Source organism: Channa argus, chromosome 2 (genome assembly GCF_033026475.1).
Source record: "Channa argus isolate prfri chromosome 2, Channa argus male v1.0, whole genome shotgun sequence".
Lineage (NCBI taxonomy): Eukaryota > Metazoa > Chordata > Actinopteri > Anabantiformes > Channidae > Channa > Channa argus.
In genome coordinates, this window is record NC_090198.1 from 30,196,450 (window position 1) to 30,211,194 (window position 14,745).

Consider the following 14,745-nt stretch of genomic DNA (forward strand, 5'->3'; position numbering starts at 1 on the left):
GACACCGTGGTAACTTATGGCCGAGCCGCCTCAGCTTACGGGGAACCTCTGAAACATCCTACTGTATGCAGCCAGTGTTGCGTAGCAAAACCTTGTGTAGAAATCCTTAACAAGCCACAGATCCTCCTGAGGAGTCAGAGGACATTCTCCAAGGTTTACAAATTCCATCGAACAAACTCATCTATTTGTGCTCTCAGTTCTGTAGTTGGCAGTTTCCCAAAGTCAAGCCAACAATCACAAACCATAAATTTGCCTTAGAGCACAAGCGCACAACTGCAGCAGTTTAAAGGAAGCAACATTTCAAAGCAGGTGGACGGTTTCACCGTGCTGAGATGCAAATGAGTAAAATATTTGAGTTCCTGAGGTTTTTCACTGCAGGATAAAGGAGACTGCCGACTGCTGTGGCCCTCAGCAAAGCTCTAAATAATCATCATATTCAGCTCTTTTTATTTCATCTGAACTAATTAAGGTGATGAAATCTGGAGCAATATTCTCTCTTTTCTTTATATTTTAAACGTTCCTGTTGCGAAAAGGAAATTAGTGATGGGAGAAGCTGATGATGAAAAGGGGGAGGGGGAGGCGGTAACAGCTGGCAGGGTTCACCGACTGGAGGGAGGCTGCAGGAGAGTCCGAGCAGTGCGGTGATACGTGAGATGGCACATTGGAAATGTATAGTTTATCTGTACGACAATCCTCCTCGAGTCAGGGAGAATATGAGTCACCTCTGGGACGTGACAGAGAGGTTTTCTGAATATTCCGTGTTATCGGTTTACGTTTGTTTTTATACATTGGGCACATTTCTGGCTTGAATATAATGATCCATCGAGGATCTGTCAACGTGTTTTTTAAGGTTTTCAGCCTGATGCATAAAAACGTAAGAATACGACAGAATTAAAAGATGGCTTTTATTGTATCCCCATCTCTCCCTCGCTCTTCCAGGTCAGTTTAATAAAAAGAACCTACGGGTCATTTCCATGAGGGTGGCACACGGCTTTCTGTGAACTGGCTTTAAACTGGTGAAACCTTCCAGTCTGTGATACTCTACGTCCCTTAAAGGTCTGACTGAGGTAGTGCTGCTCACATGTTTGTCCCGTCAGCTTCTCCCACTCTTCTGTTCCCTGACAGTGACTGCTGGGTTCCTGGCCACCTCCCTGACCAAGGTCTTTCTGGTCCAGCTTCCATCTAGGAAGAGTCCTGGTGGTTCCAGACTTATTCCATTTTAGAATCGTTGAGGCCCCAGCGCTGCTGTGATCACTCGGAGCTTTAGAAAACGGTTTTATACACTGCCTCACCACAAAGTGTTAGTGTGGAGGTCTGCAGAGACTTGACTGGACTTCATGGGTTTGTGCTGACACAGTGTGAACACACAGGCACAGGCCCAGAAGTCCAAGAGGTCAGAGGGTCGACTGAGCCCACGAGTGAAGAGTATTTCTTGCTTGCAAGATACAAAAAGTGACCACAAAGAATGAGAAGTGACAAAACATAACACAATGTAGAACAATATTCCGGACGTGGGTTAGTGTGTGTAGACTGATGGTGAGTTTAAATATTTACCAAGCAGTGAATTGTGCAAAACAATAACTTTGTGATATTTGAATGATCATTTGGACAAATCTAAACAGTGTGTGTGCTGAGGAGGCCCTGTCTCCGCCAATGATACACACGTTACATAAGTCTGGCGGTGTAATAGTAAAATCCGTTTTTGTGTCACAGGTTAGTCCTGGTGATGTCACACAGGTGGTTCATGCCTCTGGGCGGTTTCCAGAACTCCGCTGTTTGAACTAAGCGACTTGCTTTGGTTCACGCTGAGAACCGACTTTCAGTTGTGGGTCAAAGTCACGTTAGAAGACTGCGTTTGGTTTGTTCTCACACACTTTTTGTGCCGGATCTCAGCCTCCAGGGAGGGCAGCCCTGCTCTCCACAGCGCCGCCCTCCCTCTCTGTCAGCCGGGCTCCGTCTCCTCCGAACTGCGCTCACAGCAGCCGCTTCTCGCTCTGTTCCCACGCGCCGCTCCGCCGCCTCCCAGCTCAGTTTGCCGTCGCTCGGTTCCGCTCCTTGAGCACCCACGGACCCCTAAGAGAGATTAATTCTTTTTTTTTAATCACTGTACGGATGGAGTCGTCTCCGCAGGACTCGGCGAGCGACGCGGGCATGAGCGGCTCGGAGCCCGCTACGCCGCTCACGCAGGCGCCGGCGAGCGTGGAGACCGTGCGGGGCGGGGAGCACCTGACGCCGGCCAGGAGGCCCAGCGACTCCGGCTCCAGCAAAGGTAAGACCGGCGCTTTGGTAGTGTTCCACAGTGCTGCTGGTGCTGCGGCTCAAACTTCTGTCATTTTCCATGAAACACACACTGTTTGCGGGGACGTCGGTGTTTGTGAAGCCGCTGTCGGTCACTCAAAGTCGGACACAGAGTGAGCTGAGAGCCGCTGAGTGTGGAGATGGAACAAAGTCCCCCAAATGTCTCCAGCTTTGATTAATGGAGGAAATCAGAAACTTTAAAGGATAAAAATATGGGATTAGTGTCTGTTGTTGTGTCTTCTGACGTTGGAGTCTGCTGTTCCAGGTCCGGGCCTCTCGGGTCCAGTAAGCGCAGTGTGAACGCTCGTCCAGATTTCTGGCAACACTTTGTCTCTCAAGTCCAACAGGACTGTGTCCACATGTATCTGGACAGAACAAAACACCAGAAACAAAGTTGGCGAGAGGCCACAATTAACGTAAAACCCGCAGGGAGTTTGGAGCTTGTGTTGTGTAACTGTAACACACACGCTGACATGATGAACTCGTGTGTCCCCGGTGTGCAGCACATTTTCCTGCAGCTCATTACCGGTATGCAGCCTGGAGAGAGGCGGTCAGATGGAGCTTCATTGAGTTTCTCACAGCAGAGTCGGTTACATAACAGCTGTTCAAGGAGAAGGGGGGAAAAAATCCCAGTGAGGGTTTGAGCTGTGGGGAAATGGAGACGAGCAGATAGTGTGACTCTGTTTCGGAGACATTCGGTCCAAGCAGGGAGCAGCCAGGAGCCCGACCCCCGTAAATAATGAAAGATAAATAGAACCCAAGTCCCAGGGACGAGCCGGCGCTGCATTCAAGTGCGGCTCGTGAATGCAAAGATGTGGACGAGGTGAAAGTCTGCTGATGGGCCGAGTACAAAGCCCCCGAGGTGAACGACAGAGCCAGTCACGGTGGGTTCACGCGTTTGAAGGCCAAAGGCCGAAAACGCGCAGTCGGTCCCTTGTCGCTTCTCAGTTTCCACTGGCAGCACGTGGTGCAGTGTTTGGCACAGAAGAAACAATCAAAATTCCTGCACTGAGATATTATCAGAGTGCTAGTAAACAGTGCAGGGACGTCCAGATACTGGCTTTGTGGACTTGTGCCTGACACCGTGTTTACCTACGTACAGGTGGAATAATGAGCTGATGTAAGATCAGCCAACTACAGTTACTACAGAGTCACTTATGTTTAAGAACATTTAAAAAACATTTTGCGAATGACCGAGGCAACAAGGGTTAAATATAGAAACTGGAACGAGGTTTTCCAACGTTCTTTTACCTTCATATTCCTGTGTGGACACTACAGACCATGTTGTCCACGAGCTCAGTCTAAATCTGTGCTTTGTTTTTGTTCTTTTCAGCAGACATTGTCTAATAAAATACTAAAATGTACTTGTACTTGTACCCAGTGTGGGAATACATGGTATGGAAACCTCCCTAAAACAGACAAATGCCAACAGCTCCACACACAATCTCACAATTTTCTGCAGGTTCGTTCTAACACAGTAGCTCTAACCGGTGCAGCTGGTGGCTGAGGAGGTAGCACAAAGTCGCTAACTACAAAGGCTGGCAGTTTGATTCCGGGCTCCTCCGATCCACCTGTCGAAGTGTCCTTGGTCGAGAAACGAATCCCCAAGTTGCTTCTAGTGTTTGTTCCTGTCTGTGAGCTTGTTCTGGATGAAAGTGAAGTTTAATATGATTATGCCTTATGCATGTGATGGTGTTTGGGGTCACGTTGTGTGTCACCTTTTGCACGTCGCAGATCTCTTTCTCCTCACCTTGGTATCTTTAGTCCAGACGTTCCCCAGAGTTGCCCGTGTGCAGCGCGTTTTCATCTGGTTTTTTGGGGTAGAGCCTGCAGGACGAGTGGGGGCTTCAGAGATTGCAGTGATTTGTTCACCATTTCAGCATGTGTGAAAACAGCTTTTGTTTCATGTTTCAGCTCGTGCTTCTCACAATATATTTAGGAAGAAGCTTCATGTAAAATCACACTTAGAGGATTTAGATCATGCTGTTCGTTTTTAGTGAGATTCAGCATGAGTGACTTTTGCAAGTGATCCGATTGCACACAGTGACACGCTGTGAACCTTTAAGCCTGAGGACTCTTGTACATCTGAGACCCCAGAGCATTATTCCTCTACCAGTGTAATCCAGCTTCATTGGTTTATTAAATATGTAAATTCCTGGCACTGCATGTGTCTATGCGCATTACTTACAGACACTTGTCCAAACATGAATTTTTCTGTCATATTTTTCACATTTTATCAGCTTTTCAGGTTTGAAACACGCCTCTCTACAACGATTACTCTTATCAGATTATTTTTCTGAACGTTCCTCAGGAAACATTTGGATGAATTATGTAAAAAAAGTAGGATTGTTTCCCCAAACATGCGGCCGAACTCTCATTAAACGCAAACGAGTCTCCTGCAGCTACATTTGCATGGAAGTCACGTGTCTGTGTATCCACCTACGGTAAAACTGCTCGTCAACAGCAAACTTGACCTTCCTCCATTTGAAGGTCAAAGGTCAGACTTTAAAGCTGGTTTGAAGCGTGTGAGGTTGAAGTTCAGAATCATTTACGAGGCGTTTAAAACAAAACATCAGACACGGTCGTTCCAGCCGTTGATGTGCGTTTGAAGGTTTTTATTGCTCGTCTTCACTGGTGTTGCTAAATGTTAACATCCGTCAGTGCAACAAAGAAGCTTGTGCTGTTGTTGCTTTGCTATAAATTTAATTTTGATGAAAGTTTTACATCCTCAGTTGGAACCAGTGAGCAGTGATTACAGATGGCAAAGAGTGTAATAATACTTTCATGGCACGTGATGCAGCTCTGAATCTGGTTTTTAGTTATCTGGAGTTTTATTTCTGCTCAAACACATAAAACATGTCATGACTTGATCTTGTTATCCAAGAACTGAAGTAATAAGTCAAATAATATTTGAAAGTATTGTAGATTAAGTGTGCTGATTAAACACAACATGCGTTGTGTGAAATGATGTCACTGTGAAAATAAAACCTCGTGATGAAGTATTACATAAGACAGATTGGTTCCTGTCAGCTCTGCTCTCGTTCGCGCTGTGTCAGGTCCCTCCTGCACTCTCAGCTGGCAGTCGTGCTATTTCGGACGGCACTCGAAGGCAGCAGGCGTGTTATGTAAGAGGTTACGGGGTAGAAGGGCAGAGAGCCAGAGTCTGTGAGAGTGACAGCTTTAAAAACAGACCTGTGAACAGCTTCAGGGCTCAAAGCATTAACTAACCTGCTGACCCACATTCCTGCTGCCTGCTGGCAAACACAGGGAAACTTGATTAATTTTTCTTTTCTTTTCTTTCGAAACTAATTATATTTTCAGGAAAATAGCCGTCTACATCTTCCAAACGTGAACAAATCTTTTTGAATTGAACAAAATTTTCCATTAACCTAACAAAACACAAAGAACCATATAAATTGTTTCAATATAAAACATTTGTCAGAGTTTTTCCAGAGTTTATAGAAAAAAATCCCTTTTTCAAAACCTCCTGTAAAATTCCGATATAGTTTATGTGAATAATGTAGATTAAGTCTGTGATGGATTCGGAAATCTAAGAGGAGAATTGTGGAATAAAATGCATTATCACTAAACCTTAATAAAACTAACTTTGCAATTTCTGCAATTATTTTGTGCTGTGGGTTCGAAGAACAATGAGAAGTTCCCAGGTCTCGCTGGATTTGTGGGGTTGTTTACATCAGAACATCCAGTCGTGAGGTGTTTGCACCTTCCAGTTATGTGTGAACTGTCCAGTCTTCAAAAGTCTTCAGGTGTGTCCCCACTGGTATTTGTCTCTGTCAGTGTCCCTGTCCTCATACAGTTCTAATGATGTTGTGACACTGAGATGTTCTTCCGTCTCTCATCCTCCTTTTTGTCCTCTGGGATGGTGTCTCAGCCCCACGGGTTTCTGTGTCTCGCCCACACAACTCATTTTCCTCTTTCTTGTTGCAGGTTTTAGCATCATTACAAACAATAAACCTGATGCTCTCAGAGCTTCGCCTCCTCTCCTATGGTTTTTGTGGATAATAAAGCTGCTTCGCAGCTGCCGACTGAGCTGCAATGAACAAAGCCAACATTTCTGTTGTTTAACTCATGTTGGAGGCGAATCTGACCTGATTGACACTGAGTCCCAGACAAAGCGAGAGTGTTGCAAATGGAAAATGAACATGGTGACTGGTTTAAAGTCGTTACCTTTAATTAAGTGACACCACTTTCTTCTAAAACTGCCAGACTTTGACCATCCCTCTTTTTTTCTGCTGCTGAACGGACCAAAAAGCGCCGTGTTGTTTAGTCTCAGCTTCACATAGTCCCATGTTTGATGATCGCAGTAAAATTTTCACTAGACACAGTCTTCTTACTTGCTACTTGACGCATCGACAAACGTTGCGTAAATCAATGTATTTACGTAAACGACTATGTCGACGCATTGTCCCACCACTACACGAATCCCACCCTAACGAGCCCCCTCCTTCTCCATAGTGTCTCCTTCGTGATCTGATGCCAGTCAATCAGTTTGGGCGTATGTAGCCTCCTGTACCCTGCATTGATTTGTTTGACCTGGTTGTGTCATCAGAACTTAATGGAAATGCTTTGAACCATCTCATGATGTTCTTGATTTAAGGGTCTTCTCTGTTGCATCTCCCACCTTCTGGTTGTTTCTTTCAAAACACATGTGGCTCCAATAACCTGTCCACAATTAAAAAAACCTACTCAACACTCAGTTTAAAAAAAAACTGCTTTTGAATGTCTGTTCCTTTCTTTTAGTGTTTTTTAGGATATTTTATGATATTTTTCTTTAGTAAAGTGTCTTTGATTATTTTGAAAAGCACTATATAAATAAAAAGGATTATTATTAATGAATAAAGCAGTAATACAGTAATTAACTACTTAAAATAAACATCAAAATCACCAGAGATTCACTCATGAAACCATTGCTGTCGTTGCTCTTTTGAAAACTGATTCTTGATTTTACAGATTTTAAGCAGGTTTCAGCTTCTCAGATAGAACTGTTTAATGTTTCTGTCACATACAATATGACAGACTGAAGTAAAACAAGACTTCCTAAGACTCTGCTTTGTGCTGTGAGAAATTAAAGCACACAGAGTGTTTGTCACTGTTTTCTGACATTTCGTACGCAGAGCAATAAGTGAATAAATGGCACAGGGTTAGAGGTCACATGCTGTGTAGATGTGTTGCATCGCTGCAGTTTTTCAACTCTTTTTGTCACTTTCAGAGAAGTTGAATGTGAACGTGTGACCCAGTTTGAATTGTTTCACAAACTGGGTGATGATGTTCTCTGCACACACAGATCGTCCATGGTGCTGTGTGTGAAGTTATTTTGGCCTGCAGGTCCCTGGTGGCTCTGTGGCTCCAGTGGCTCCAGTGGTTTGGATGCTGGAGGAGGTTTGTTTCAGGCTGGATGTGACTTCCAAAGTTTGCATGTGGAGTCACTTCACAGGAAGCAGATGAATGTTTTTTCATGACAACCACCACTAACAGGATTTAATTATATTTCAGGACTCGATCAGCCAAACTTTTAAGTTATTTTTTTCTTATTTCTACAAAGATGCACTGGGATCTGAATCTCTGAAGACTTCAGGGCTCTGGGAGTGTTTGCAGAGGTTTGATTGGCTCAGAAGCAGCTAGGATGTGTTGGAGATGGCTGGCAGCAAGGTCTCTGTAGCTGTCCAGTGGAAAACATTTTTGTTTTGGTGACTGTAACTTTTTCATTTGAAGTAAATGCTCCTTTGTGGTCTTGGTAAAATGCAGTTTAGAGTTTTTAAGCCGAATGTCGTTTCTGCGGCAACCCTCCCATTTTTTCTGGGCTTGGGACCGGCACCATGGTGACCCTTGGTGGCTGGGTGGGGCCACACCTGGTCGGGCAGGATACGATCCCACGGATTTCTGCATCCCAACCCAGGCTCCCCAGAGCTCAGCTAGAAAGTTGCATTAATTTACAGCCATTTAGGATGTTTTCAGTCAGACTAGCAGCTCTGTGAGGTTGTGCTTAGACTCACGGCTGCTTTGAAGCATGCAAATGTTACCATAGTCACTTACAGGCAGCAGGTAATGTAACAATTTCTAATGTAATAAAAGGCCAACTTGTAAGTCTTAAGGACGTGAAGCTTCATCATATAATGTAGTTGTTGCCTGTAAACATCTTACAGACAACATCTGAGGCTAATGTCATTAGCTTCACAGTTAAAATTGTAACAACAGGAAAAAATGGAGCAAATATCTTGAGCAAGTATCATGTGAACTTCTTTATATTTCTCTGGATTTGGACTGTTGGGAGGATCAAAAGACATATTTATACATGTCAGCTTTGGAAAACTTTAACAAGGAAATAATTATGATATTAATCAGTAATTAATACAGTTCTGCACACATTAAAATTCTGACCTGATCAAAGAAAAGTCAGAGCATCACCAAACACTGAAGGAAATGTGAATGTCTGAGCCACGTTTCACATCACAATTCATCCAATTGTTGAGATTTTTCAGTCAGCAGCACCCAACAACATGCTGATATTCTCATCCCGAGTGGACTAAAAATGATTTTCCTAATCACAGGTGTTGGTGCTCATCAATCATAATGTAAATCAAACCCCAAAAGGAAGTTATGTTGCATAAGCAGCAGTGTGTGTTTCAGCCACACTGACTCTGAATGAGTCTGCTGTTGATCTGCACGGATACCTGCCCTGCCTGCAGGCCCTGATGCCTCATTGGTCACATCTGATGTTTTTCCATCTGAATATTTCAGACGATCGTCGGCTGGTTTGGAGTCAGGCAGGTTCACTGAGCACAGCTGGAGCTTTGAGTCTCCCTGCTAATTAAAGCATCAGTGTTCAGAGAAGCACAGCCGTCCAATGGAAACACTGCCCCTTTACCATCACTTAACACCACTGAAATTTATATCCAGCTGATCTCGACGTCCTTTTTAGCTCGGTTTTCTCTCTTCTTTACAGACTTTCAGTCACCACATGTTATAAACAAGCATTTCACATATTGATATCGTCACAATAAGTTGCATATTTTACATGTTTTAGGACAGAATTTATAAAAACCTTGACAAATTTTATGCAGTTTCATGTTTTCAGTGCACATGTAAACATGTACAACTTAATACAGGATACTATCTGTTCCTGAAATATTCTGAGGCTTAGTAATATTAAAAAAATGTTTACCTGACTTGAAAAGCTAAATTTTACTCTACTAAATGTTTCACAGTGTCCATGTGGAACCATAAGTTTAATCGGTCCGCAGGAAAATAAAGTTCTCCAAGAGAACTTTAAAAATGAATAAACATTATGTGATTGAAACTAATCACATATTTTTACACTATAATGTCACTGATGTAACATTTTGTCCATTTTTGCACCATTTGCAATTCAGACTCCATTACTTTGCTATAACTCGCTTTGTAACAATTATTTCAAAAAGATCTTTTCCTTCAGTTGCATTGGTCTCTGTGTCCAGAACATATGTTATAGCAGTCAAAGGTACAGACACATTTATATAGTGCGGATATACAGTAAACATGATGTAGTTTATAAGCCAATCTGGAATCAGTATCACTGGTTCCATCAACAAACAGCTGATTGGATTTTTCCATTCTATCAAGGCCTTTACTCTTAACATGATATGATCTTGCTTGTAATTATAAAACTATTATAAACTGATAAATCTACAGGTTGCAGATAACGAATAATAATGTGAAATGTCCCTAACAGCCTCTTTACTCACTTTTATCCATTTGTTTGACTTTTTAAAGACATACAAGCCTAAGAAAAACAAAGTCGGGTAGTAAATGATGAATTTTGTCTATGTAAAATAAAACATGAAAAACTCTGTGTTTTTGTGTTTAAAATCTAAATTTGCTTTGAGCATTTAACCAAAAAAGCCAATGGGGAAAAAGCTGTTGACTTAGAGCTGGAGGAGCAAAGAGGCAAGCGGATTAACAAACCTAAAATACTCAGTTGAACCATTAAAAAACACCATAAACAGAAACTGTAAAATGTACTGAGACAAAGAGTCACAGAGGCTCCAGCTCCATGGTGAAAAATGTTTATCTATTACTTGACATTTGTGTAATTCCCAGCATCCTGGAGGTTTCTCTGCTGCAACTCAAGACGACACAAAGGAGGTATTTTACTGCAGGATGCAGATTAAAACCTCTTTCTTCTCTTCTTTCTTGTGGAGATGTGTACAAATACTTCAGGTTCGTTCCTCCTCCTGCTTCCTCCCCTCTCGTTCATGAGGTGGATTTCTCCGCTCTCCTGATAAATACCCAGAGTGCCTCTCGCTCTGGCCTGAAGCCTGATTTTAATTGGCGTGTTGACGGCTCCTTTGTGCGACGGCGGCGGCCCTGTTTGGCCTGACACGCCTCGTTGCTCTCTGATAAAGACAGAAGAGAGCTGTCATGGAAATTTCATTATCTGAATCAGAACCTGATCCACTTTATCTAGTCTAACCTCTAGTTGACTCCTGCTTCTCTGTAAATCTGGGAATCTGTGACTGACTGATCCTATCTTTGCTTCTTAAAGGGCATCTTCACCATATGTCAACTTGCCCCTCACTGGGTGTAAATATACAATAATGCTTTTAAACTTATCTCTGAAATGCCTTTATTAAAATCTCTTGTTCTGGCTGAAACATGCCTACAGATGACATCACTTGGAGGAAACTGGTTCCGATTGTCATCTTGTTGCTCACACTATGGTGGTTATGATCGTGGTTAACCTGCCTTTCCAGAGCTCCCTCAGATGATATTATCTGAACTCCTAATGATGTAAAACTCCTCTGGAGTATTTGAAATATGAAAATAGAGAAGTCCAAGAGAAGTTTGAAAGCTTTATTGTATATTCACACCCTAAACTAAAGCCAAGGTGAGCAAGTTAAAAATTGTTGAAGCTGCCGTTCAATGCTCGTGAGGACGGTAAATGTCACGGGCTCCGTGTGTAAAGTGGGTTTTTTTTTTTACTTAAACACATTTGTGTAGGAAAATGCAATGAGGAGGTTTGGACGATGGTAAGAAAAAAGCAGGTGAGGAGACTCTGCATGAACATCCTTCACTGCTTTAAATAAAATCCGTTTTTAATGATAAAATGATGAGGACCATCAGTCTGTGTGACGGCTGACTGACTGATAAACTCGGACATCAGAAAGTCATCAGACCGTGTCACTGCTCATTCCACATCGGCGTTGACAATTGGAACTTTTCTTCATCATGCTGCACATTTTCATTCCAATCTGCTTTAATTTATTGGTTGATTTAATTAATCAAGAATCGGCTTCATTTAGTTTCCTAACTTTAGTGAATCTGCACAGTGTCACTTGTAACCATGTAAAGGTTTCCTGGTATGAACGCTTCAAAGTATAAAGCAGAACGTTGTGTTTGGGGTGGATCTGAGTGTCTGAATATTTCTGTAACTTTCTGAAAGAGACGCTCACTGATTCCTGAGCTGTGTGGATATATGAGAGAATGGAACCTTTTACATTAACAACCCTGTGGAACACTTTTCATCTACCACGTCCTTTCTAGTTTTATCGGGCTGGTGGACTTTTAACCTTGTTGAACAGATAAGCATTTGTTCTTATTTGAAGTCCCACATTCTTCGCTCTGTCCTAAACACAGACATATGTGATGCAGCCCGCTGGTGTGGTGCAAGGGAAGTGTGTGTTATCAGTCGTTGTCGTCCTCCTGGTTCAGTAGGTCACCTACCGTCACCAGCGTTGTTATCATGATCGAGCTGTGCGGTAAATTGACATCATGTACTGGTCACAGTAGCTGTGACTGGAACATCAGCGGCAGTTGGTGACATGATTTCAAGCCAAAGTCTGTGCAGTGAGGAGGTCGATGCAGATGGATGGATGACAAAGGACTATGTACAAGAGACATCAGTTTGTTTTCCATTTCAAACCTTAAGAAAATGTCTGTATTTTAACCCAAAGCATGATGGTCCTTTAACCCCAACTTTCCTGCTTTTGTGCCTTAACCAAACCATAAAATGTATTTTTGGCCTCTAAACCAAACAACATTTTGGTGCATAACATGTCATGGTAATGGAGCAGTAGCTATAGTGGCAAGTGTCTACACGTCATGAGTCTCTGTCTCAGACCAAAATGCTTTTAAAATGAACTACAGTATGAATAATGTGTAATGATACAGCTTGTGTTTACTGCTGATGTGTCAGTTTTAGCATGTTAATCTGCCAAATGTAGGTGGTTCACTTTTACACCTGATGAAAAGTAGCATTTTACTCATATTATCAATTTCTCTCAAGGATTAATAAAGTTGTTTGAATCTTGGATCCAATTTCAGCCTTGCAGAGCTGCAAGGTGGCAGACTCCTGTTTCAGAGCGTGTCTTTTATTTCTGTGAAGCACTTTGTAACTGTGCAGTCAGGTAGCACAGACGTGCAGTTGTTACAGCGTGATGTGTGTGTTGATGCTGAGGTGAAGTTTCCCTGCAGGATTAGAGCGAACCATCATTTAACTGCTGAGAATCCCGATCAGCTTCTCTCTGCACGCTGGAGTCTTGTCAGCCGCTGCCTTTGATGTCGATATGTTCCTCCCAGCGCTGGTGGAGTGGGTGTGGGGGTTGATTTACATACAGAGCTATTCTCACCTCCTCTTTGTTCCTGCACAGAGCGTGGAACCAGTAATTGTCTTCATTAGTCAGGAGTGTTTATCTGGTCGGTTGAGTGCAGGTGTGGCGTGACGCCAGGTGGTTGCAGGAAATGAAATGAAGTGTTTGGTAGGGTTTGAGCTGAGGATGCTCACGTTGTGTCAGACCAGGGGAGGTAGGGACTCGGGTCAGACTTTAGACTCAATAAAATCATAAAAGACCTGCAACTGAACTTGGACTTTAGCACCTGTGAATAATGACTGATGATTTAAATTCTCTGCACTGATATAGAGCTTTTCTACCTATCGGTGCTCTACACTGCTTCTTATTCACCCACTCACACACACTCACACTCCGATGGGGGAGCTGCTATGCAGTTGGCCTAAAAATCATTGGGAGCTGCTAAGCTTGGCTTCAGTGTCTTGCTCAAGGGCACTTCAACAGTAGACCAGCGGTATCGAACCAACAACTGTGGGATTGGTGGACGACCGCTCTAACCCCGCGCCACAGTCGCCCCTTTTGACTTGAGATGAGCTCCTCTTCTGCCCAAACATTAATCCTTATGATTTAAAAGTGTGTGCAGCGAATCAGCAGAGCTTTAAACAGTTTTACCACATGACTGTGACTGTTTCAACTTCACTGTCAAGTTTATTTTTACTATGAACAACCATCTAAAACACAGGTGCTTCCTGCAGGTGTCTCTGCTACTGTTGGTGCGTGAAGTAAAGGACCATCTGCTTCATTTTAAAATTAGCGCTTTAAATGTCAAATTTAAAATGCGCCGTCTAATCAAGGGTTTGAAGGACACTCCTGCCTGTACATATCTTACTGCACATTATTCAAATGTCATTCACTCACACACCAAGACCCTGGACTCAGTTCAGTGGCAGTTTAGTAGTAGTGATTTGTAGTAATTTTTTCTGACCTGAACTCATATACTTTAACTATGTACAGAAATTTAAAGCAACAATTATTTGGCCACAAACATAACGTTTAGGACCTGGGACTTGAATCTGGACTTGCTTCTTGATGCAGGACTTGACTTAGGACTTTGTAATCAAGCCCTGAGACTTAATTGAGACTCTTAAAACAGAGACTTTGTCCCAACTGTGCAGATCGGTGCTGAATGTCCTGCAGTGACGAACAGTAGACGACCTAAAGACTAAAACCACTTCCCACTTTGTTTCTTCATAGTTTTTCCCAGTCACATATTACATGTGTGTATTTCTAGCTGCAGTTTATTCAGTTAATGTGTTCATCTACGTGCACTTCATGCACTGACACGTGTTGCTACTGTTGCGCGTGTTGTCACTGGGCTTCATACCTAATGAACTTGAACTAATAAGAATGGAATTTTTCATGATGGTGCCAGTTCTGCTATAAAACCTACTGAAACAAGCCAACACACATCCTTCATACAAGCTGTCTTTGTTAACTCCACCCTTCTTAAATTTTGCTGTATTGTAGCTGGACATTTTTTTTTTCAATCCGTGCGTCTTCATGTTTTCTTTTCAGTCAGCATGTTTGAACGCCTGTTTATTTAATTGCTGCTCAGAATAGCAAAGGGCGACTTGATGATAATTTGGAATAAAAGCGAAACCCTATGATGTCTTTTATTAGAAAAATAATCCACAGGCTGGTAATTATTTCCCCTGATTATAAATTCATTTCATTTCCAGTCAGATCGAGCTCATCAGACTTTAACTACTTTCCTCCTCCTCTCTGCTCTGGCAGCTGTTTCTCTGTTGGTGCAGGAGCAGGGATTTTATTTTTGTTCATTGCCTACACATGTGTATATATAGTTTGATAAACACTATGTTTG

The 14,745-nt window shown here is 42.7% G+C and overlaps 1 protein-coding gene across 2 annotated transcripts in view; it reads left to right on the forward strand.

Moving 5' to 3' along the window:
* The first annotated feature begins 1,751 nt into the window (after positions 1–1,751).
* Positions 1,752–14,745, forward strand: part of LOC137107626 (nuclear receptor ROR-alpha A-like) — a 68,807-nt gene continuing 55,813 nt past the window's right edge. For both annotated transcript variants that reach the window (XM_067491372.1, XM_067491381.1), the window contains exon 1: positions 1,752–2,269. In XM_067491372.1, the coding sequence (XP_067347473.1) occupies positions 2,113–2,269 (157 nt within the window). In that variant the 5' untranslated portion in view covers positions 1,752–2,112. The remainder of the gene's footprint in view (positions 2,270–14,745) is intronic.